Here is a 20,408-nt window from a genome sequence, read left to right on the forward strand (position 1 = left end):
GCCTTGATTTTTATTTTGCTTCAGATTTAGTACATACCTGAGCACATGCTACTTGCCAAGCACTGGAGCATACGTTGTATATTAATATGACCAGGTTCTCAAGAATGAGACAGGGCTGGAGCCTGCCCACATTGAGATGCTGGAACTGGAGACGGTCAAGCAACCTATACAGACAGCCAGGATGCGCCCCAGGTTCTCAGACTCCAGGCGTCAGTCTGGTTCCAGATTCTCTAGCCTTTTTCTCGTTCCCATGGAACAGCTTACATGCCAACGTTCATTCTGCCTACAGTGCCAACAAGAGTAAGGTCAGATGTCCCAAGAGTGCCCTGCCCTTTCTAAGTAGTAATGGCAGATTGCCAGCCACTAAGAAAATGTCCAGAGCATAGAGACCAAGAAGGCAAAGATGATGAATGGGCAGGCATTTTTTTTGTGATCAACATCAAGTCTCAAAAAACCTTTAAACCTTCCAAATAGAGCATCTTACACATAAATTTGCCCTTGGGACTGAAGGTAAAGAGACTACTTTATTTGGAAATGACTTAGCTATTCAATAAGCTTGCTGCACTTAGTTTAGCACCAACCCTAGAAATATAAGTTACTTCAATCTGGAAAGACTATTTTAGACAGACATTCCTGAAGCATAATTATTCTTAATAAAGTTTATCTAAAAGCTCATATCTCTTTTTAGAAGTTTCTTCACTCGAGGTTCTTCCCTTGCTGACAAACTTGTAAAAGGTATAACAATATCTAACTTATATTAAACCTTCAGTTCAGTTCAGTCGCTCAGTCATGTAGACTCTTTGCGACCCCATGGACTGCAGCACTCCAGGCTTCCCTGTCCATCACCAACTCCCGGAGCTTACTCAAACTCATGTCCATCGAGTCAGTGATGCCATCCAACCATCTCATCCCCTATCGTCCCCTTCTCCTCCTGCCTTCAATCTTTCCCAGCATCAGGGTCTTTTCAGATGAGTCAGTTCTTCGCATCACATGGCCAAAGTATTGGAGTTTCAGCTTCAGCATCAGTCCTTCCAAGAAGGTCAGTATATAAGATTTCAGTGAAGGAGGAGTTTAGTGCAATGAAGCACTTACTTTATAAGAGGTTTTCTGCTAGTCAGGAGGAGCTGATGTCACCACGAAGGGATTTAGTGCTTTTCTAGATAGGAAAGTGAAAGTCGTGTCCAGCTCTTTGTGACCCTACGGACTATACAGTCCATGGAATTCTCCGGGCCAGAATACTGGAGTGGGTAGCCTTTCTCTTCTCCAGGGGATCTTCCCAACCCAGGGATCGAACCCTGGTTTCCCACATTGCAGGCGATTTTGTTACTGTCTGAGCCACCAGGGAAGCTAAGAAATAAATGAGTCAAAAGAAGTTCTTCGATCTACAATGTCTCCAAAACATTATAATCCGTCAGACATCATCTTTTTCCATGACCCCCAAAAAAATGCCTTCAGAAATTCCCCCTGCTAGGAGTGGGACCAGCCTTCTTTTTGAGTCTCTCTCTGGTTGGTCCAGCTGGTGTCCCCTGTGACTTGGAGAGGGGCTGCAGCCACCCGCAGACCTCATACGTTTAAAGAACTGAGATCAGAGTTGAGGACATGAAGGACTTGATCCTGGGATACAGTTTGGGCCCTGAAGATGAGGCAGGCCTCTGCTACAGCATTGAGCATAGAAATGGGAGCAAGCAAGTTTGTGGGATTAAAGCTGAACACCAGTTAGAGCCAGCCACCAGCAGTAAGGTGCTAGGGTGTCTACCCCAGGATAGCGCCCACCACAGATCGCCCCCCAAACTTCCTAGAGGGCACGACCCTGGGACCCCCGCGCCGGCTCGCAGGGAGCCTTGGTGTGTGCGGGTTGAGAGGACGTCTCCATCATCGACAGGCGCCTGATGCCAGGTGATTCCCCTCTGAAAGTGAAGGTCTGGGCTACAGCTGCAGTGTCCCGGGTGGCCGATCCCCACATTTCACCCGTGCCGTTACCTTCGCCTGGTGGCTCCTGAGGGGCCTGTGATGTGGTTCGTTTTGCCTGGCGGTGGTGGTTCTTTGTGTATTAAGGATGCTCACATAGCAAAGATAGGCAGGAACCGGCAGCTGGGGGCCGGACTGGCCTGCCAGAGGAGGAAAGGGGCAGGGGTTGCCGGCAGCTGGGGGCCGGACTGGCCTGCCGAAGGAGGAAAGGGGCAGGGGTTGCCGGCAGCTGGGGGCGGACTGGCCTGCCAGAGGAAAGGGACAGGAGTTGCCGGCAGCTGGGGGCAGACTGGCCTGCCGAAGGAGGAAAGGGGCAGGGGTTGCCGGCAGCTGGGGGCCGGACTGGCCTGCTGAAGGAGGAAAGGGGCAGGGGTTGCCGGCAGCTGGGGGCGGACTGGCCTGCCGAAGGAGGAAGGGGGCCGGACTGGCCTGCCGAAGGAGGAAAGGGGCAGGGGTTGCCGGTGTTCACCCAGTCTCCCCTCCATCCAGAGGGTGGCTCGAGTGCTTTGGAATCAGCTGAACAAGGAGACCCGGGAGCATCACGTCACGTGCGTGGAGTTGTTCTACCGGCTGCACTGCCTGGCCCCCACGGCCAACATCTGCGAGGACATCATCTGCCACGCCCTCCTGAACCCCGACAAGGTGAGTCTCTGCAGCCGGCGACCTCCCTCTGACCCCGGTCCTCACACCCCTTCCCCTCCCACCCCCCGCCCAGGTGTCTCGTGGGGGCATGTGTTAGTCATTCAGTCGTGTCTAACTCTTTGCGACCCTACAGACTGTAGCCCACCATGCTCCTCTGCCCGTGAGGATTTTCCAGGCAAGAGTACTGGAGTGGGTTGCCACGCCCTCCTCCAGGGGATCTTCCCAACCCAGGGATCGAACCCAGGTCTCCTGCAATGCAGGCGGATTCTTTACCGTCTGAGACACCAGGGAAGCCCTCAGGCAGGCTCACCTGTATCCGACAGGAGTCATTCTGGGGCACAGTGGACATCCTGTTTAACGGGCAGGTGTGTTGCATCAGCAGCATTTTAATAAATCCATAATTTTGGGACCGGAAGGCCTGAAGGAGCACGAGCCGCCCCGTGTGTCGTATTAAGGCTTACCAGGGACATCTACCCAGGCTCCCGTGATGCTTGCAGGGCCCCCAGGGCTCTCAGTGAAGCAGGCAGCTGCAGAGAACGTGTCACTACCAGAGCCCTGGCTCTGCATCAGGTCCTGTCCTCCAAACCAGGGGTCCCCAGTCTCTGGGCTGCAGACCAGAACCTCCTGTGAGGTCAGCGGTGGTATTAGATGAGAAATGAAGGGCACGCTAACAATCATGAGCATGGAATCATTCTGAAATCATCCCCCGACCCCAGTTCATGGAAAAAAGTTGTCTTCCGTGAAACAGGTGCCAAAGAGGCTGGGGATGGCACCGCCAGGGGCCACAAGAAGGCCGTACGCTGGGTTCTTTTCCAGCCGCAGGCCTGGGTGTGACCCTGGACTCAGGTGGTCGTGGAGTCTGGAACACGGACTGCCCCGAGAGCGCATCCACAGCAAGGAAGGCGAGGAGCAGGCTCCTCCTCCCACCTGCCCCGCCAGACACCAGGCCCTAACTCGGGCACCTCTACCCTGCGTGCCCTCTTTCCGCTGAGTTCTCATTTGTCATTTAAACGGGGTTCGCTGCCACTAAGAACGCCGTTCTGTTAAGAAAGAAACCAGGCGCCTCACTCCCGTTTTCTCTCCTGTTCAAGGGAACCAGGTTGGAAGCTCTGTTTCGATTTTCTGTCATCTGGCACCTGACTAGAGAGATCCAGGGCAGCAGAGTGACATCTCACAATCGCTCCTTTGACAGGTGATGGGGGCTTTTTTTAAAATAACTTAACCCTTAAAGGAAAAGGACACTTTGGGGAGGTGCTGGGTCAGCGTGCCAGGCTGGAATCGGGGAGATGCATGAAACGGAAACAACCTCCGCCCCCCGCCCCGTGTTCTTGATGCGGAGCAAGGATTCCTGGGATCCCCTCAGTGAATTCAGGCCAGACAGGTGTGAATACCTGGTAGAGGGGTTTCTTACCTTGATCATGGGGGGAGGAAGCCCTGTGTGCCTCAGAATCACCCAAGAAGCTGGCAGAATGGGCCCCCCGAGGGGGCTTGGTAGGAAGACGAGGACGGGTAAATCTTGCCGGGCTTCCCCAGTGGCTCAGTGGTAAAGAACCCACCTGCCAGTCAGTGCAGGAGATGCAGGTTGGATCCCTGGGTCAGGAAGAGCCCCTGAAGAAGGAAAAGGCAACCCACTCCAGTATTCTTGCCTGGGAAATCCCATAGACAGAGGGGCCTGGCGGGCTACCAACCATGGGGTTGCAAAGAGTCGGGCACAACAGAGTACACACGCACACACATGGACCTTAACTGGGGTGGCAGCCACACTGGGTGTGTGCAGCTGCGATGTCTCAATCCCATGTCAGAAACCGTGCATTTTATTACAGGCATGCTCTGTTCTACATTGGTTTTTAAAAATCCCCTACCTTGTTTCTTGTAAGCTTCCCTGGTGGCTCAGAGGGTAAAGCATCTGGCTGCAAGGCGGGAGGCCTGGGTTCCATCCCTGGGTAGGGAAGGTCCCCTGGAGAAGGAAATAGCAAGCCACTCCAGTATTCTTGCCTGGAAAATCCCATGGACGGAGAAGCCTGGTAGGCTGCAGTCCGTGGGGGTCACAAGGAGTCAGACACAGCTGAGCAACTTCACTTTCGCTTTTACCTTTTTCTTGAAGGTAACGGGTAGGGTCAGATGTGGGCTCAGACACGCAGCCTTGGAGAGATGCCACCTGGTCCTAATGCACCCCACCCCATCCCCCCATTTGTGAGGAGGCCCGGGCATCAGGATTTTTAAAAGCTCCCCTGACTTAGCAACTCAACAACAAAACAACAGTGACTCTAGCTGGAAGCAGGGTTGACCTTGTGGTCCTCGTCTGCCTGGGCCCGCAAGTCCAGCCCCCCGGGTGGAGCTCCCCAAGGGTGTCCTGAGCGCCCTGACGGTGCGCATCCACAACCCCCGCCCTGCGGCAGGTCCCTGTTCGTGGTGCTGGACAGCCTGGGCAGCTCGGATGGGGCCATCGGGGCCGCCGCACAGGCCTGGCTGGTGCGGGCACTCTCCCTGGGCGACGCGGCCCGCATCCTAGAGCCCGTGCTCCTGCTCCTGCTGCAGCCCAAGACCCAGCGGACCGCCATCCACTGCCTCACACGGGAGAACTCGGCGGGTGAGCACACTGCGCGAGGGCCAGGCCGCCCTGCATCCCCGGGACCCTGGGCCCAGGGGGAGGGAAGGGGCGGCCCAGACCTCCCTACCCTCCCGGGGCTGAAGTCAAGGCACTCAGACTGATGGTTTCGCCAGATTCGAAAGGTGGGGGAGGTACTTTGTGGGGCCTCCTAAAATTTCAGGATCAGATGAACCAGCACTTAGAAATGCTGGGTAGTGGGTTTGTTCATTTCACTGAAAAATATATGATTTTTTTTATATTAAAGAGGAAAATATTAGGAACCCATGTTCCAATAAATAGAGCTGATTCTTGGTTCTTTTGCTGGAGAAAGCAATTCAAGCACATCCAAGGTAGTAGGAGAGAAAAACAGACCATCCATCTGAAGGTCTCCAAGGCCACCTCTTCACTTAGGAAGGAAGTCTGAGGTCTGGTGTGAAGGCCATTGTGGGCTGGCCAGGCTAGCTCTTCTCAGGCCTGGGACGGGAGAGCAGAGGTTTTTCCCAGGTATGAATGATCGAGCATTTCGAAACCTGCATGTAAGCTAATCAGTTGCACTGTATAAAAATCACTCCTGCTCAAGAACCGTCAACAACAAGGTAAGTGGTTTCTATCTGCTCTCCAAGGTTCTTCCCAGCTTTAACCTAAAATCAGGAAAGTAGAAGAAACAGACCTCTGGGCTCTGAGAATTTTCAGAGGCATCTTGAACTAAATTTTAAAGAATAGAGGTAGGAAAAGAAAAGAAAGACTGAAATGAAACAGATGATTTCATTGAATTTCAGTGATGAATACCTAGCACGGTTTATGGTCTAACATCACTTCCCACAATAGGTGTATTTTATGATTTCCTGCAGTTAGTTCTCTAAGCAATGGGTTTACAGACTTTGACTAGTTTGTTTAGTTTAGTGGGTTGTAAATACTCAGTGTTCGTAAGTCTCATCTTACAGAGGAATGCAGCCCAATACCTAAATAAGCAAAGATTCCCAGGTGGCTTCCTCTCTTTACAAGGTTCCTTGCCTAAAAACTAGGAGGCATTTTATTATTCCACACTTATAAGAAAGTAAAATACAAAGAACTGTAAACTAAGTACCTTCTTAAAAGTTTGGTCTTTATTTATGGCAGCTCAATTTTGAAGCATTTCTTAGCTTTAGCAAGAAACTCCACAGCCCATCGGGTGTTAAAAGTCTTGGGGCAATTCCTGCTGCGTCTTCTAATTCCTGTCTAATGCTACCTGCCTGTTAAGAAAAAAATGTGTCTTCTCTGCCCTATTGTCTCCCTGGAAACAACCAGAAGGGTTCTACTACCCCCCCTCGCTACCACGGTAGTCCTACAGAAATCTCATTTTTAAATACCGTTGTGAACAACAGGAAGCTCATATTTCTAATATATTATCCTTCCTTCTTTCCTAACCTGGCTTAATGTTCATGGAATAGATTTGTTGAAAGCTGCCTGTTATAAATGTTTGGCAGTGCTGAGGACATCTGGCTTTTCACTCCTTTTTAAAGAGAACCTGAGCACTTTAAAGCGTTGTCTATGTTCTGTTCTCACAGGTACTGACAGTGCTTATTTTAAAAATGGGAGTAATCAGCAAATAAAAGCACAAGTAAAGTCCCTTGCTATGCCGGCCAGTAGAGCACTTTACAGTTAATGGCTCAGCAGATATCCTCCCAGACATTTCCAGCTTGCTGTTTTCTTTTAATACTCAATATACTCTTCACATTGCTCCATATCAGTGCATGTAGATGTGTCTTTAGAAAACCCAGCAGCAGCCCTCTGCATGCCTGCACCATGAGGTTTCAGTTCTCTTCCTTTGTGGGTGCTTTGTTTTTATGCAGCACATTTCAGCGAAACCCTTTCAGTTTCTGTTGACGTTTCTGTGGGTACCTTTGAAAGGAAAGTCCTGGGAGAAAACGATAGGCATTTTTATAGATCACCCTTCCCCTAAACTTGGTATATATTTTCTATGATAATATAACTAAATTACCCAATTTCTTGACCATTTTAAAAGACCTGTTTGCTTTGCTTGTCTGACTTCCATCTGTAATGTAACCTAGTGTCGTTTCATGCAGGAACTATATTTTGGGTTTTTTTTATGCTTTATTTTTTATTGCAGTATAGATTTACAGTGCTACACAAGTTTCATGTGCACAGTATAGTGATTCATGGTTTTTAAAGGTTACACTCCATTTATGGGCTTCCTTGGTGGCTCAGTTGGTGAAGAATCCACCTGCAATGCGGAAGACCCAGGTTGGATCCCTGGGTGGAGAAGATCCCCTGGAGAAGGAAACGGCAGCCCACTCCAGTATTCTTGCCTGGAGAATTCCAAGGACGGAGGAGCCTGGTGGGCCACAGTTCATGGGGTCACAAAGAGTCTGGACAGGACTGAGCCTCTGAGCATACTCAATTTATAGTAATTATATCATATTGGTTATATTCCCTATGTGAAAGTGAAAGCCACTCAGCCCTCCATGAAATTCTCCAGGCAAGAACACTGGAGTGGGTTGCCATTTCCTTCTCTAGGGGATCATCCCAACCCATCCACCATATTGCCAAGAATTTGTCTTGCCCCTTCCCTGCCCCCGTGGAGCAAACGCTAATATTAAATACTAATATTGATCTTGCTGCCTCGCTTTAAGACCAAGATCACCGTGGAACTGCCTGTCATAACTAACCCTTCTGTTCTCAAGTTGTCTGTCATTCCGTCACTTGCAGAAAACTGGCACCACTGGCTCAACAGAAAGCAAGCCTTGTTGGCGGAGGCGTGGGACGCACCTGAGCTGCCGGAGGGCGGCTGTGAAGACGGCGCGCCCCTGGGCCAGCTCACCTCTGTGGACCGCGAGGCCATCTGGGCCGAGGTGGAGACGGAGCCCGAGGCGCGCCCGGTGGGTGGCGAGCCCCGCAAGCATGACCACCCCCCGCGCCCCGAGGACCTGGGGTACGGGCCGGCCCACACCACCGCTGAGGACAGCAGCGAGCGCACGGAGTCGGCCGACACGAGCTCCGGCGCCACGGACAGCAGCGAGGATACGTCCTCCTTCTCCTCGCCGGCCCACGACCCGCGGGAGCTGAGCAGCGGCGAGCAGTGCTGTGCACCCCTGGCCGCAGCCGCCCAGGCCCCTGGCCTGCAGGTGGGCAGCCCCACGTGCCTGGCGCGCGCGGACTCGGACCGGACCCAGGCCTCGGAGTCGCCGCCGTCCAGCGACGAGGAGGCGGCCGCGGAGCTCCAGGCGCTGACGGCCGCCCGGCTGCAGAAGCAGCAGCGCGAGAGGCAGGCGAGGCTGGAGGCCCTGTTCGCACACATCCTGCTGTACCTGCAGCCCTACGATTCGCGGCGGGTGCTCTACGCCTTTTCAGTGCTGGAGGCCGTGCTCAAAACCAACCCGCGTGAGTTCGTCGAGGCCGTGTCCAGGACCAGCGTGGACACCAGTGCCACGGCGCACCTCAACCTCATCTCCAACCTCCTGGCCCGCCACCAGGAAGCCCTGGGGGGCCAGAGCTTCTACGGCAAGCTCCCGAGCCAGCCCCCCAGCGCGTGCCCGCACTCGCTGCTCATCGAGCTCCTCACCTACCTGTGCCTCAGTTTCCTCCGCAGCTACTACCCTTGCTCCCTGAGGGTCTCGCACCGGGACATCCTGGGCAACCGGGACGTGCAGGTCAAGAGCGTGGAGGTCCTGATCAGGGTGATGACGCAGCTGGTCTCGGTGGCCAAGGCGGCCGAGGGCAAGAACGTGGAGTTCATCCAGGGCCTGCTGCAGAGATGCCGGGTCCAGGAGTTCGTCCTGCTCTCGCTGTCCGCCTCCATGTACACGAGTCAGAAGCGCTACGGCTTGGCCACAGCTGCGTCGGGCGGAGCCCTACGGGAGGACGGCGTGCTGGAGGAGCACGTCATCAACCTGGGCCAGGACCAGATCTGGAGCGAGCACCCGCTGCAGATCGAGCTGCTGAGGCTGCTGCAGGTGCTCATTGTGCTGGAGCACCACCTGGGCCAGGCGCCCGAGGAGACGGAGCAGCCGCCTGACCTGCCCCGGGAGTGGCGGCGGGCCCTGAACTTCCAGCAGGCCATCAGCGCCCTGCAGTACGTGCGGCCCCACCCCCTCACCTCGCAGGGGCTGCTGGTGGCCGCCGTGGTCAGGGGCCTGCAGCCGGCCTATGGCTATGGCATGCACCCGGCCTGGGTCAGCCTGGTCACGCATTCCTTGCCGTACTTCGGAAGGTCCCTGGGCTGGACGGTGACACCCTTCCTCGTCCAGATCTGCAAAAACTTGGACGAGCTGGCCAGGCAGTATGAGAGCGAGTCGACAAAGCTCTCCGTCAGGTACAGTGAGCCTTGAGGCAGCTGGTACCTGGGTGCTAAGTCCCTTCAGTCATGTACGACTCTCCTCAGACCCGGTGGACTGTAGCTCACCAGGCTCCTCTGTCCATGGGATCCTCCAGGCAAAGGTTCTGGACTGGATTGCCATTTCCTCCTCCAGGAGATCTTCCCAACCCAGGGATGGAACCCGCATCTCCTGTGTGTCCTGTGTTGGCAGACGGGTTCTTTACCACTAGCGCCACCTGGGAAGAGGCATTGCTATTGCTTCAGTGACAGCTTTTGTTACCACTGGCTGATTGGCCCTCGCCAGTCAGTTGGAGGGTCATTTCAACCTAATCTGAAACCTGGCTAGCGTTGTCAAGAGGGTTGTAGGACAAGTCAGTCTGTCTCCATTATTTTGGCAGAACAGAAATAAAAGTGTGAATCCTTTGCACAGAAATCCCAAAACATCTGGAAACATTTTTCCAAAGCTACCAGATAAATGTAAAACAGCTTGAAAGAGGCCTGTCGTTTTTGTAGCGGTATTTCATTATGAGAGCCCCAGTTTGTTTTAAGATGGTGATATCTCTGTGGTTTCTATGTTTAGGATTAAAAACCTTTCTGGCCTCATTCTTAAAGATTCTCAAAACCGGTTTCTCATTTCTTCACCAAAGCGTAACCTCCAAGAGGGAAAACATATCCCCGGATTATCCACTCACTCTGTTGGAAGGCCTAACAACCATTAGTCATTTCTGTCTTTTGGAACAACCCAATCAAAGCAAAAAGGTAAATTGCTTTTTTTCCCAAGTTCAAGGCAGTTTTCATATATTGTTTTGTCTTCTTTGGGATTATGTCTGTTTCAAATAAGAAATGTATGTGTGTAATACAGACATGTATGCCAATATTAATGCCAAGTAACACATGCAAATAATGCAAGCGTGTGTGCAAGTATATGTGCAAATGTGCGTATGTAAGTAACGCCCATGTGATTTTGTTCTCACTGGCCACTCTGTGGGCAACTTCAGCCCTTGCCCAGTGTGGCATAGAATGTGATCTTTTCTCCATGTATTTTTTTACTTGGCTTTATGGAGTTTGAAGGCGTTTTTATGTTTTGATTAGTCTGCCCTAGAAAGTGAAAGTGAAAATAACTCAGTCACATCCGACTCTTTTCGACACCAAAGACTGTAGCCCACCAGGCTCCTCTGTCCATGGAATTCTCCAGGTCAGAATACTGGAGTGGGTAGCCGTTCCCTTCTCCAGGGCATCTTCCCAATGCAGGGATTGAACCTGGGTCTCCCACATTGCAGGCAGATTCTTTACCACCTGAGCCACCAGGGAAGCCCACTCTACCCTATCTGGGGTTAAATTTTAGAATGGAGCTAGTACTTTGGTTGCTGCTGCTGCTGCTAAGTCACTTCAGTCATGTCCAACTCTGTGCGACCCCATAGACGGCAGGCCACCAGGCTCCCTGGTCCCTGAGATTCTCCAGGCAAGAACACTGGAGTGGGTTGCCGTTTCCTTCTCAAATGCACGAAAGTGAAAGTGAAGTTGCTTAGTCCTATCTGACTCTTAGCGACCCCATGGACTGAAGCCTGCCAGGCTCCTCCATCCATGGGATTTTCCAGGCAAAAGAGTACTGGAGTGGGGTGCCATTGCCTTCTCCAGTACTTTGGTTGAGGGATTGGCAAAGTTTGTACGAGTTTGTAACGAGCAGTCGTGGGTTTAAATCCTCAGGGAGGCATCTTATTTCTAGACCACATGTGGGCCTTGCCCCGGGGGGTGCTCCAGCCCAGACTGCATCCCACCAGCCCCAACGTTCTGATGGAAAGGGAAATGTTGCTGGGCCTCACGTGTTCATCTCTGTTTTTCAGGCCACTGCTGTGACCGACCCTACCAATCTGAAGAATGCCAAGAATGCTATTCTGGAAGAGCTCCCTCGGATTGTTAACACCATGGCCCTTCTCTGGAATGTCCTCAGGAAGGAGGAGACTCAGAAGAGACCCGTCGATCTCCTCGGAGCCACGAAGGGCTCCTCTTCCGTTTACTTTAAAACCACCAAAGTGAGAGAGCTTCCTCTGCAGGCTTACAAATTCCTTTGTCTTGTATTGTCCCGCCAGAAATAAAAATACACAGGGATGTATACATACATAATCAAAGTCAGTGTGCCCAGAGAAACCCACGTTAGAAGTGCTGTTTGTTATAAGTAAACTGGAAGTAGAAATCTCCAGTTTGTTTATTAGAGTAAGGCTTATATTCATGGGAAGAAGGCTTTTGTGGGTACTTTTCAGTTTATTTTTTCCCCTTTGGCCATTTAGAAAAATGATTTTTTGGCCATGCTGGGTGTTCTTTGCTGCAAGGGCGTTCTCTAGTTGCAGGGAGCAGCGTCTACGCTTCCTCGCGGTCTGTGGGCCTGCCGTTGCGGTGGCTCCTCTTGTCATGGAGCACGGCATCTTGGGCTCGCAGGCTTCAGTCACTGCAACTCCCAGGATCTGGAGCACAGGCTCAGTAGTTGTGGCCGAAGACGTGAGTGAGTTGCTTGACAGCATGTGGGGTCTTCCCGGATCAGGGGTTGGAACCATGTCTCCTGCATTGGATGCTTGACCGCTGAGCCACCAGGAAAGCCCCGCAACCATTAGTTCCTGAGCCAGGCGTTGATGACTCAGGGCAGGCCTGGGAGGCGAAAGCTTTTCCACAAACAAGAGGCCGGCAGAGGACAAGGGGGGAGGGATCTGTTCCAGGAAGTCCCCAGAGGGTCCTGCTGCATTAAACCCTGGACTCTCCCTTGGGGGCACCCAGGCACGTAGCTCAGTGTGTGATCGCCATGTCTGGTGGCTCCCAGTTGTCTGGCCGTGTCTCACGTCAGCTGAGCCCCCCTGGCATGTGGCCTCAGGGCTTGATGCCGGCCTCTGGCAGCCTGGGTTCAGAAGAACAGGTCAGGGCCCAGGGACCCAGGTCGCCTGGATTTGGCTCCCTGGTCAGCTGCTGCGCGGGACCTTGAGCAAATGCATTAAACCTCTGTGTGCCGTTGTTTCCTCAGCTGGAAGCAGAGTGCTGGGCATCATCTGAGGGCTCTATGTTTACTGGCCTATTCAGTCCTCACCTGCAAGGCAGGTGCTGTTATAATTGCCGGGGGACGGATGAGGGGTGTAGAGAGAGCATGTGATTCTTTCTGTGGTCAGCCAGGCAGTCCAACGCCCAGATGAGCGAGCTTTTAGGTTCCATGAGACACAGGTGGCCTCCAAACATGTTCTGTCAGTTCCAGGGATGCCCTCCAAGGGACATCTGTATTTCAAGCTGCCATCGGAACCTGCTTAAATTCAGCCTCAAAATTAATCTCGAAAAAGGTTCAGAAGGGTCACTCAGCCTGAGCTTCGATTTCCTCCTCTGTGAAATCAGTCTGTTACTAGTAGCCTACCCCCTGGACAGATGGGAGAATTCATTGTGGTGATGGCTGACTTTTACTGGGGGTTTTCCAGGGTCTTCCCAGATGGCTCAGTGGTAAAAAAAAAAAATATATATATATATATATATATATGCCTGCAGTGCAGGAGACATGGGTTCAATGCCTGGGTCGGGAAGATCCCCTGGTGAAGGGAATGGCAACCCACTCCAGTATTCTTGCCTGGAGAATTCCATAGACAGAGGAGCCTGGCGGGCTACAGTCCATGGGATCGTGAAGGGTTGGACATGACTGAACAACAACAATGCAACATTTACTGAGCACTTAACCTAAGCCCTCCCTGAAGGACCCAAGGCCCTGAGCTGGGTCCCGCATAGTCTCTCTCAAGCAGAAACCATGGTAGGAGGGAGAGGACATCCCCATCTCTGACTCAGTTGTATCTAAAGTGATGCTAGACAAAGGCAGGGGGAACAGGGACGTTCAGTTCAGTCGCTTAGTCGTGTCCGACTCTTTGTGACCTCACGGACTGCAGAACTCCAGGCCTTCCTGTTCATCACCAACTCACGGAGCTTGCTCAAACTCATGTCCATTGAGTCGGTGATGCCATCCAACCATCTCATCCTATGTCGTCCCCTTCTCCTCCTGCCTTCAGTCTTTCCCAGCATCAGGTTCTTTTCCAAGGAGTCTGTTCTTCACATCAGGTGGCCAAAGTATTGAAGTTTCAACTTCAGCATCAGTCCTTCCAAAGAATATTTAGGAGTGATCTCCTTTAGGATGGACTGGTTGGATCTCCTTGCAGTCCAAGGGACTCTCAAGAGTCTTCTCCTACACTACAGTTCAAAAGCATCAATTCTTCGGTGCTCAGCTTTTTTTATGGTCCAACTCTCACATCCATACATGACTACTGGAAAACTATAGCTTTGACTAGACGGTCCTTTGTTGGCAAAGTAATGTCTCTGCTTTTTAATATGCTGTCTAGCTTGGTCTTAGCTTTTCTTTCAAGGAGCAGGGGAAGCCCAGGGTAAATCCATTCATCCCACAGGCACATGTGTGCCTGCTGCTGTGTACCTGGCCCTGCCTGTCCACTAGTGGATAAGATAGAGGAGGGAAGTCCTTGTCCTCCTGGCAGGCACAGACATTAACCATCCACTTTAAAATAATGATGAGAAGTGCTGCAAAGAAATGCAGGGCACTCTGCCAGCCTGCTACCCTTGTTCTGAGGGTCAACGAGGCCTTCCTGAGGCAGAGGGACTGAGCCAAGACCCAGGATGAGAGTGTGCGCCTTCTCAAGGGTGTGTTAGAGGCTGGGAGACCCACAGCATCCACAAAGGAAGGAACACGGAGGTTTCGTGAATGCAGAGAAATCCAGGCACAGCAAAGGGGAGAGTGGCGAGTGACGTCCCCGGGCCATGTCTTAGGTCCATTTTTAGTTGGCTGCATAATAAAATTAGGTAAAGGGCACATTTTTCTGGAACTTGAAGCATATCCTTCCTGGTGCTTACAAGCCCTCCCTGAGCTGATTGAGGCCAGTGCGGCTGGGGGCTTCCCTGCTGGGTCCCCGCTTTCTCACCGGGTCTGCAAAGCCTCATGTGGCTTGCTGTGAGCCCTGCCTTGCTCCTATCTGCTCGAAGGTGGTGCCCATCACTTCCCAGGAGTCTCTGCTCCGCTGTTTGTCCACCTGGCCTGCCCACTATGCATCCTGTCCAACTTCTCCAGGAGGTGCTCTGCACCACCACCATCTCCCAACCCCGCCCCCACCGCCCCCAGACCCCAAGGTCCCAAGGTTACAGGTGCTAGTGCTGAAGTGCACGGTCCCCGGGAGCCCTGACTGCTCTCACTCATCGTTTTTCTGTTTTGTTTTGTTTTTTTTTAAGACCATACGACAAAAGATTTTAGACTTCTTGAACCCCTTGACAGCGCCTCTTGGAGTTCAGCTGACAGCAGCAGTTGCAGCCGTGTGGAGCAGGAAGAAGGGGAAACGCCACAGTAAGACGAAGGTAAAGCCGGAAACCGAAGCCCCGTGCGATCAGAGGGGACCCCAGAGGCTGCCAGGGGGGACCGCGGAGGCGAGGCCCCCCGTGTTAAACTCGTGACGTCATCGGCCAGCTGTGCCTGTTACAGCGAGGTGTGGGGAGGGAGTGGAGCCCAGCTAACCTCTGTTTTCTTCTCTTTCTACCGTATGATGCATATATTGTACTTTTCATTTAACATTTTAATCTACTGTCGAGCAGCGTGCTTCCAAGAATGTCTATAACATGTACACTTCAAAGAAAAACGCCACTGTGGGACCTGCCACCCAGCTTAAGAAGTGGTTCCTCGTCCTACCCGTGAGGACACCTGGGGGCCCTTCCCTGGTTATACTGCTGCTAAAAGCTTTCTTTTCTTTTTTTTTTTTAACTGATCTTTTTAAAGACTTTTTCTCTTTCTAGGGCAGTTTTAAGTTCCCAGCAGAATGAGAGGAGGGTATAGAGATTTTCCCTAGTCCCCTGTCCTCACACGTGTATTTCCCCACTCCCGTCAACATCCCCCCCACCCTCTGCCCAGAGGGGTAGGCTTGTCACAGTTGCTGAACCTCCACTGACAGAGTCATGGTTGACATTTGTCTTTTTTTAATTTGTAAGAATAATACTCGTTTGTGATGGTAAAGAAATCATCGCATTCCTTTGCCCAGACTTCAGTTTACATTTTGCATAAGCGTTCTCCACCGACTGGTCCATCACAGGGTCCCTCCAGGAGCTTGGGTCTCCTGTTTCTGCAAACCCAGCACAGGCTTCACCCTCAGTTCCCTCCGTCATCCGTGTAGGTTCCTGCCCGGTACCCCACCCCTGGGCACCAGCCCAGCGCCCAGCGTGGACCCCCGTTACCCGAGGAGGCATGAGAGGCTGGTGGTCCAGGCCACCCAGCTTAGCACCTGTAGGGTCTTCCCTGGCGAGGACCCTCATACTTCCAAGGGCAGGCCCCCACCCCGATTTTGATCATCAAAACACACCTCCCACAGCGGGACTTTCCTGCCTTGGCCAGCTCCCATGAACCTGGTTTTCCTGTTTCGCTTGCTGTCCTCGTACTTTGGGGGCTGGCTCTTGATAATCAGCCTGTTTCCTTCAAGTTAATACTATCTGTTTCCAACACGCTTTCTCAGCTTGAATACATAAAGACCAGAGCGATTGCCCGTCACCGGCTATGCCTTTTATTCCTCCTCTATATCAGATCCTGATTACATTCCTGTGATTAAAAGCTTTTTTTTAACCTCACTCTTCTTCCTACCAATACAGTCCTTTACCTACTATTTGTTTAAATATTTGTTTGAAAGATGAAAACACATCTCTTCCTCCGGGAGCAAGTATCACAGGGTACTTTTGGGAGTCCTCCTCATTTTTGTTGTCTGTCCCAAGGCACGGGCCTCTTCTCGGCAGATCGTTCCGGTGGCCAGCACGTCCCAGCTGACCCTCGTGGATCTGATCTGCGCGCTGAGCACCCTGCAGACGGACTCAGTGCTCCACCTGGTGAAGGAGGTGGTGAAGCACCCGCCGCAGGTCCGCGGGGATGAGGTCAGGAGCCCAGGGGACCCTGGGATGAATGCAGGACTCTTCAAGTCCACATCTTATAAATGGCATCTGGGAGGGAAACAAAGGTTGCAGGAGCACCTGGGAATTCAAGGGCCCGTAAAAGGGAGGTGTTCTTGCCAGGCTTTGTGGAGATGCACGAGACGTGCTCCACGGACTCCCGTCTTGAGGTGCGAACCACCTGAGATAGGGGACCGACCTCCATCCTTCCAGCCCACTGCAGAGCAGTCTGCCCAGCAGTGCTTCTGTTTTCTGCAGCGTAGTCTGTTTGTGTGACTGCACTGGGTCTTAGCTGCGTCTTTCAGGATCTTTTGTTGCTGGTGCACGGGCCCGCCAGTTGTGGCACTTGGGCTCAGCAGTTGCAGCGCACAGGCTTAGTTGCTCCGAGGCAGATGAGGTCTTAGTTCTCCAGACCAGGGATCGAACCCACGTCTCTTGTATTCTCAACTACTGGACCACCAGTGAAATCCCTGGTAGTGGTTCTTACCAAGGGCCCACTGTGCACCAAATCAAATAAATCTAGAAAGAGGAAATGGCACTTGGCTTCCAGGAACTTGCAGCCTAAAAAGCATCAAAGATAAGCAAAGCCAGATACTAGTTAAAGGTGGAAAAGACCGACTTCATTCAGCAGCTACAGCAGTAGGGGGAAGAGGCACGCTCAGTTCCAGTTTGTGCAGAGGTGAGCGGGTATTTTATGGGGAGGATGAATAGGAAGGGTGAAGGAGCAGGGCTTCAGCAGAGTCAGTGGAGTGGAAAGTTACAAACAAGCAGGAAGGGACTTAGCGGGTGTAATTAGACCATAGTTACTGATTGTGATGTGAAAGGTTGGTTCCTGTGCTCCCCGGGAGACTGGGAGACAGGGGCCCTGTCTTTCTTGATGATATTTTAAAGGGATGGCTGCCAGGTCCTTGGGAAAGACATTCCTGGGTTGGAGGAGATGCATTCACATCCCAGAGGGACAGAGGAAGGATTTGTAACCATAAGCTTTTCCTAATAAATGCTCGAAGGAGGGGAGGTCAGGAACCCATCAGGACTTGGCTGAACACACAGCAGATTCCTTCCAAGGCTGTGAGCTTTCTTTCTCATTTTAGGGGGGTCGAGGTCATCTCCCTAGGACACATCCTTGAGCTGCTGGGAACCGTAGTCGAGTTTGCTCAAGTCTGTTAGTGTGGGGGGTGGACGGGATCGTTTGTGCCGAAGGTACAACCTTGTAGACCAAGGCTGAGGCTTGTTCAAGACGAGGGCTCAGAGGAGCCTGGCTAAGGACTTCCCTGGCAGTCCAGTGGTTAGGACTCTCTACTTTCACTGCTCAGGGTCCCGGTTCCAGTGCCTGGTCAGAGAACTAAGATCTTACAAGCCATGCTGTGCGGCTGAAAAAAAAACAAACCCAGAGACTTATCCGGTGGTGCAGTAGCTCTAAGTCTCCGTGCTGTCCAACGCAGGGCGCCCGGGTTTAATCCCTAGTCAGGGAACTGAATTCAGCAGGAGTTTGAGCAAGCTCCAGGAGACAGTGAAGGCCAGGGAAGGTCGGTATGCTGCAGTCCTTGGGGTCGCCAGGAGTCAGACATGACTTAGCTCCAGGGGACAGTGAAGGCCAGGGAAGGTCGGTATGCTGCAGTCCTTGGGGTCGCCACGAGTCAGACATGACTTAGCTCCAGGGGACAGTGAAGGCCAGGGAAGGTCGGTATGCTGCAGTCCTTGGGGTCGCCACGAGTCAGACATGACTTGGCTACTGAACAACAGCAGCAGCAGGGAACTAGATCCTGTAGGATGCAACTCAGCTTCCGCATGCCAGAACTGAGGCCTGTAGCAGCCCAGGAAATAAGTAAATATTTAAAAAATACAAGAAGAAGAGGGGCCTGACCAGACTGTGTTAAGGAGAGCATCTTTGTCCATGGTCAAGTTAAAAGTTTGCATAATTTTTACCAAAATACAAAGTACACGTCAGAGGACGTAACTCATACTGGACATTCTGAGAAAGTGGAGGTTTCATCTGGCTGCAGGGAGATCAGTGGTCTTTGAAGGGTGGCGTGATTGAACCATGAAGCTCCTATAGTTTTTCTGCCCAATTTCTGCATAGCAGTTGAGGGAGCTTTTCTACTGTTCGGACACTTTTTCATTTATGCACAGTGGTTTTACAACAGAACAGACTCTATGGTTTTATGCCTGAGAGGTCTTTGATTTCACCAAAGCAGACCTCCTCATTGAAAGTGTTGGGAGCTATTTTGTTCTGAATTAATTTGATAGAAACCAGGGATTTGTTCTGACCTTGAAATAATTGTCCTCTTTCAGGTAATTTAAGATGATATAGTCAGAAACACTCGTAAGAATAATTTCCTAAATGAAAATTAATGGAGTGGTCCAAGCAATCACTAAAAAATAGTTTTAATTCAAACTGATATTTGTATACCAGAGCCAAAAAGTAGAAATAACCCATCAGTGGATGAATGGATAAACACAGTGAGGTATATGTACATGCAGTGGATTATGACTCAGCCTTGAAAGGGAAGGAAATTCTGACACATGCTATACCATGCGTGAACCTTAACAGCACTGTGCTAAGGGGAATAAGCCAGTCCAAAAGGACAATATTGCATGATTCCACTTATTTGGAATACCCAGGAATGGTCCAGTCCACAGAGACAGAAAAGAGAGTGATGGTTCCTAGAAGCTGGGGGAGGAGGGAATGGGCGTAGGTGTTTAACAGGGACTGAGTTTCACTCTGTGAAGCTGAAATAGTGCGGATGAATGGTGATCGTAGTTGCCCAACAGTAGCTGTGAATATCCTGAATGCCCTTGTCCTGTACCCTAAAAAATGTTTTAAGTGGTAAATTTTTTCAAATATATTTTACCAATATTTTATAATAAATGAAATAAATCTTGCTCTTAGATATTAAGGTCATAGCACAAAGAGTGGTGAACAAAAGCTAAACCTTGAAATCAGAGACGCGTTCATCCATTTTCCCTGCAGAGTGAGAAAACTAACCAGGAATACCTTTAGCAGTTTTTACAGCTCCGCCTGCCATGCGGGAGACCCCTCCACTCAGGGCTCCTCCTCTGAAAGGGCCCGTGGTTCAGGGTCACCCTCTGCAGAAATGTCCACGCTGGGAGGAACGCCTCCAGGGACCTCTAACCAGTCAGTTACACTCGCGGCCCTGGTTGCCTTCCTTCATTCCACATGTTCATTGAACATCAAGTATATGCATCCACGGTGGGGAATCCTGTGCCCCCGCCCACGGTCAGCCTGTGTTCTAGTTGGGGAAGAAGATGAGGCAGCCTACAACTTAACCCCGTGAGGCCAGATCATGGAACCAGCTTAATCAGATGTAAAAAGGACACAGGTGGCTTCATGACATCTGCCGCCAGCTCTCTCCATGGCCTAGGACCCGTGTTGCCTTGGGGCTTCCCAGGTGGCACTAGTGGTAAAGAGCCTGCCTGCCGATGCAGGAGACAGGAGACCCAAGTTCAGTCCCTGGGTCGGGAAGATCCCCTGGAGGAGGGCACGGCAACCTGCTCCAGTTTTCTTGCCTGGAGAGTCCCCGTGGACAGAGGAGCCAGGCGGGTTACAGTCCACGGGGTCACAGAGTCGGACACAACTAAAGTGACTTAGCACGCACAGCACTGGTTGCCTTTTACCCTTTTTTTAAAAACATTTATTTATTTATTTATTTATTTACTGTGGGCATCAAGTCTTAGTTGTGGCACGCAGGACCTTTCGCTGCAGCCCACAGGCGCATTAGGTGCAGTTCTCAGGCGCAGTCCCTGCAGCACGTGGGATCTTGGTTCCCTGAGCAGGGATGGAACCCGTGTCCCCTGCATTAGAAGGCGGATTCCTAACCACTGCATGGCTGGCAGGAAGTCCCGCCTTTTACTCTTGAACGTGAATGTTCAAGTGACAGACCTTGGATTGGCATTTATAACTCTGACCAGGTCGAGGTGGATGGAGACTGGGCTTCC

At 51.7% G+C, this 20,408-nt stretch overlaps 1 protein-coding gene across 7 annotated transcripts in view; it reads left to right on the forward strand.

The window, feature by feature from the left end:
- DOP1B (DOP1 leucine zipper like protein B) overlaps positions 1–20,408 on the forward strand; it is a 129,180-nt gene that overhangs the window by 74,865 nt on the left and 33,907 nt on the right. For 5 of the 7 annotated variants that reach the window (XR_014077699.1, XM_081573051.1, XM_081573050.1 and 2 more), the window contains 8 exons: positions 2,458–2,610; positions 3,702–3,802; positions 5,010–5,200; positions 7,910–9,512; positions 10,163–10,274; positions 11,360–11,548; positions 14,763–14,885; positions 16,281–16,436. Coding sequence is in view for 5 of the 7 variants with exons in the window: in XM_081573051.1 (XP_081429177.1) it covers positions 2,458–2,610; positions 3,702–3,802; positions 5,010–5,200; positions 7,910–9,512; positions 10,163–10,274; positions 11,360–11,548; positions 14,763–14,885; positions 16,281–16,436 (2,628 nt within the window). In the remaining 2 variants the exon portion in view is untranslated. The remainder of the gene's footprint in view (positions 1–2,457; positions 2,611–3,701; positions 3,803–5,009; positions 5,201–7,909; positions 9,513–10,162; positions 10,275–11,359; positions 11,549–14,762; positions 14,886–16,280; positions 16,437–20,408) is intronic. The other 2 variants (XR_014077700.1, XM_081573052.1) reach the window with 1 other exon arrangement.

The sequence above is a fragment of the Giraffa tippelskirchi genome, chromosome 2 (assembly GCF_054371585.1).
Source record: "Giraffa tippelskirchi isolate mGirTip1 chromosome 2, T2T-mGirTip1v1.2.pri, whole genome shotgun sequence".
Classification (NCBI taxonomy): domain Eukaryota; kingdom Metazoa; phylum Chordata; class Mammalia; order Artiodactyla; family Giraffidae; genus Giraffa; species Giraffa tippelskirchi.